This window comes from Chrysochloris asiatica, unplaced genomic scaffold, assembly GCF_000296735.1.
Source record: "Chrysochloris asiatica unplaced genomic scaffold, ChrAsi1.0 scaffold00280, whole genome shotgun sequence".
Lineage (NCBI taxonomy): Eukaryota > Metazoa > Chordata > Mammalia > Afrosoricida > Chrysochloridae > Chrysochloris > Chrysochloris asiatica.
The window spans coordinates 110,894-114,923 of record NW_006408798.1 but is presented as its reverse complement, the minus strand read 5'-3'; the positions used below and the strand labels follow the sequence as shown (position 1 = coordinate 114,923).

General features: G+C 36.8%; 1 protein-coding gene across 1 annotated transcript in view; it reads left to right on the top strand.

Moving 5' to 3' along the window:
* Positions 1-3,439, top strand: part of SPINK5 (serine peptidase inhibitor, Kazal type 5) — a 117,977-nt gene extending 114,538 nt beyond the window's left edge. The window contains exon 34 of the mRNA XM_006874516.1: positions 3,383-3,439. Coding sequence (XP_006874578.1) covers positions 3,383-3,439 — 57 coding nt within the window. The remainder of the gene's footprint in view (positions 1-3,382) is intronic.
* Positions 3,440-4,030: the final 591 nt, after the last annotated feature.

Below are 4,030 nucleotides of genomic sequence, written 5' to 3'. Positions count from 1 at the left end.
TGTGTGTGTGTGTGTGCATGATCAAATAAAACTAGGTTCTAATTCCAGGCTTTTATATTCTTCACATCTGAGACCTTTGACAAATAACTCTAATACTGTAGGCCAAAGATCTCATTGAGTTATTGAAAATATTCCATAAACACTGAATTTTAGATATTTAGCACAGTGTTTGGCAAATTAATGTCATCTTTTATGATTATTGTCAGTATCATTATTATGTCTAAGTGACCAAAGTATTAACTTTTAAGAATAACTTTGGCACAGTATCCTCATTATTATTTTAAAAATCTTGAAGATCATCTTAGCAAGTATTTCAATGAATTTGATATCAGGGGACTGATCACTTTTATTCATTGAACTAGCCTTGTTGTTATTGTTGTTAAGTCCCATGGAGTCAGTTTCAACCCATAGTACCCTACACAGAGTTTCCCAGGCTGTAAATCTTTACAGGAGCAGAAAGAATCATCTTTCTCCTGCAGAACGGCTGGTAGTTTCGAACTGCCAGCCTTGAGATTAGCAGCCCGATTCATAACCACTACACTACCAGAGCTCTGTATTGAGCTCGCAGTTTCCCCAAATATCTAAGTTTCATTCCAGAACTGAAACAACTTGGCATTATATTTTTGGTTAGTTTCACATTGTCTTTATTCCATTCCATGGCCACAAAAAAATTTTGGCAATGATGGAATTATATGCCATTGTACCAGATTTGGTGATCTTGATAAAGCACAGCAGATTAAACCACAGTTAAAAGAACTACTTAAGAAACCTTTATATGAAGTACTGAGTAAACACAAGCTATTTGATAGGGTGTTTTTTGGTTCACACTAGCAGATGGAAGGCAGGATAAAGTAGGCAGAAATACATAGGTGAAATCAAGAGACCTCCATATTTTCTTGCATGGGTTTAACAAATTATCTACTACTCTGGATCTTTATACAATCTTAAAATGAGAGTTTAAACTTGTGTTCCAGTCTCTATATTGTGTTTGCTAAACTACCAGCTGCTCCGCGGGAGAAAGATGAGGCTTTCTACTCCCGTAAGGATTTACACCCTCGGAAACCCTGTACAGGGTCGCTATGAGTCGGAACCGACTCGACGGCACTTAACAACAACAACAACAACATCCTACTGAAGGAAATTCTGGTGTAGTGCTGTAGGTTAATGCATTGGACTGCAAAGCCAGTTTGAACCTCAAGGTTGGTGGTTCAAGCTCACCAGCCGTTCCTTGGAAATCCCATACAGGGTCACTATGAGTCAGAATCGACTTGATGGCACTTAACAAAACAACAATAGTACTGCATATTAATTCTCAGTAGTTTGTTCCTCATTCTATTGGCAGAATATACAGTTCAGCCTTCCCATAAACACACCTAGTTTATATATCTCAGAACACAGAGGATAGAACTATGACCCAAAGAAAACTTATGCAAATCCTATAGAACACATCTTGGATTACTGTTAGGCAACTTGTCGAAAAGTACTTTACAAGGAATTTTCCATCGAGTCACAAAGATAAGATACATTTATTTTTACAATGAGGAATCTTTCTAGGTTAACATTGATGATTTTTCTAAGAAAGTTTCTGCTTCCAATTTCTGGATGTTTTCCTTTGACTTAGGTTGTATAACAGACACTATGAATGGACGAAATTATTTATAATGGCAACTTGTAAATCACATCAATAGAAAAGGACTTATCGTAACTATGGAGAGAATGGGTGAATTTCTATTTTATCTGTATGATTCACTGATTTGATCTTAGGTTTAAGTAGTACAGGTGGGTCTGACCCAGCTTAACTCATGACCATTATCAATCTTACTCTCAAACTTGAGAATAAGAACCTATTTGCCTGAACTTTCTAACTGACTAGAAGATTCATTCTGAAAGAGTCTGTCATTGCAAGATTGTAATGAAAGGAAAGGAAGTCACAACTTTCCTGGAAAAGTAAGTTAAGAATCCTGGAATTCATTGTTTTGCAAGGGTAGGGAATATCAGGCCCACAAGCCTTATATTGTTGTTAAGTGCCGTCAAGTTGATTCTGATCCATAGCGACCCTGTATAGGGTTTCCAAGGAGCAACTGGTGAGCTTGAATCACCGACCTTTTGGTTCAAGTGGCTTTGCAGTCGGGCACAGTAACCCACAGTGCCACACTAGTGAAATCATTTGGCGTGGCCATGCCAAGGCAACCACAGTTCCAGCCATCACATTGTTGTTGTTACATGCCTTTAAGTCAGTTCTGACCCATAACAACCCTGTATAGGGCTTCTAAGGAGAGACTGGTGAGCTTGATTCACTGACCCTGTGGTTCAAACCAATTTTACACTCCAGTGTATTAACCCCAGCACCACTTCAAGACTCCAGTTATCACATTTGTGTTGTTGTTAAGTGACATCAAGTCAGTTAATCACATTGTTGTCATTGTTAAGTGCCTTCAAGTTAGTTCCAACTCATAGTGACTCTGTATAGAGTTTCCGAGGAGTAGCTGGTGAGCTTGAACCATTGACCTTACGTTAACCTACATTGCACATTAACCTACAGTGCCACACCAGGATATTTGGGGTGAGTTAATTAAATTGCCAAATATGGCAGGTTAATTTTTAAATTGATAATTGTGTATTGTCTGCGAATGATGTTATAAATGTTGGCAAAAAAAAAAAAAGGTTCCCCACTTTGATTTAGAGGATATTTTGTTTTATACAACAAAGAGCCCCTATGTCACTGTGGGGTAATGGTTCCCCACCCTTGATTTAGAACATATGTTCTTTTATACAACAAAGAGTCCCTGTGGCATTGTAAGATAAGCTACAAGGTTAGCAGTTTAAGCCCAATAGCCACTCCACAGGAGAAACATGAGTCTTTCTGCTCCTGTAAAGATTTGCAGTCTCACAAACTCCATACAGGGTCACTATGAGTTAGAACTGATTTCATGATAGCCAGTTTGATTTGGGTTTCTCTTAATACTTTAATACAACAACTATTATACAATACTGAGATTTATGTAAGTCTTCAGAGTCTTACAAACATTTTATCATTAGTTCCTTACAATAGCTGTATGAGTAGAGAAGGGTAGGGATCGTATCTTCCCCATTGTAAAGATAATAAGCCTAGAGGAAATTGTGTGGTTTATCAAAATTATGTAGTATTAGATCTATGGTCTAATGTATGGAGTCCTGGTGTGGCAATGTAAGATAAGCACTGGACTGCAAGGTTAAATCCAACTGCAAGTCCAACAGTTCAAACCCACCTGTCACTCCTTGGAAAGCCTATTTTTTCTATGAATCAGAACCTACTCAATGGCACTTAACAACAACTAGGGTCTTATGTAGATTTTCTGAGTTTATTTATTATGTTTTTTTTCAATTATCCCTTACTTTATAGGAGTTTCAGAAACTAAAACCAGGTTCTCCACAGAAGGTATTATATAAATTAACATAAAATTCTCTATATTGGAAGAAAATTGTCATATTAAGGAAAATACCAATATTATTCTATGAGACAAATAAGTGACTTATCTATTTCATGGCAAAGATTATCAAGGTTTCAGCAATCTTGCCACTTTCCCACAAAGCTTTTATATGAAAACTAGAGAAGAATATTTTAGTTTAAAATGACAACATTGATCATTCACCGGATGGTACTGTTTTCTGACGTTACCTCTTTCATTAAAAAGAAAGGAAAAAAAAATCATATTGATTTCAATCAAGAGTATTTACATGGATGAGTCAGGCAAGGAAAACAGCTGGTTATATTCTCTTGTTGCTGTTAAATGGCATCAGATTGGTTCTGATTTATAGTCGCCCTACATAAAGTTTCTATGGGGTGACTGGTGGGTTTGAATTGCTGACCTTGTGGTTAGTAGTCCAATGCTTGAGAAAGCATTTGTGTTAAATTGCATTCAAATCAATACTTAATATGAGATCATGACAAGTCACTAAATTTCCTTGACACTCCATTTCCTCATCTCTGAAACAGTGTAATGACTCTACCTAATTTGGTTAAGGGAAGAACATGTAATTAAGAGTAGAA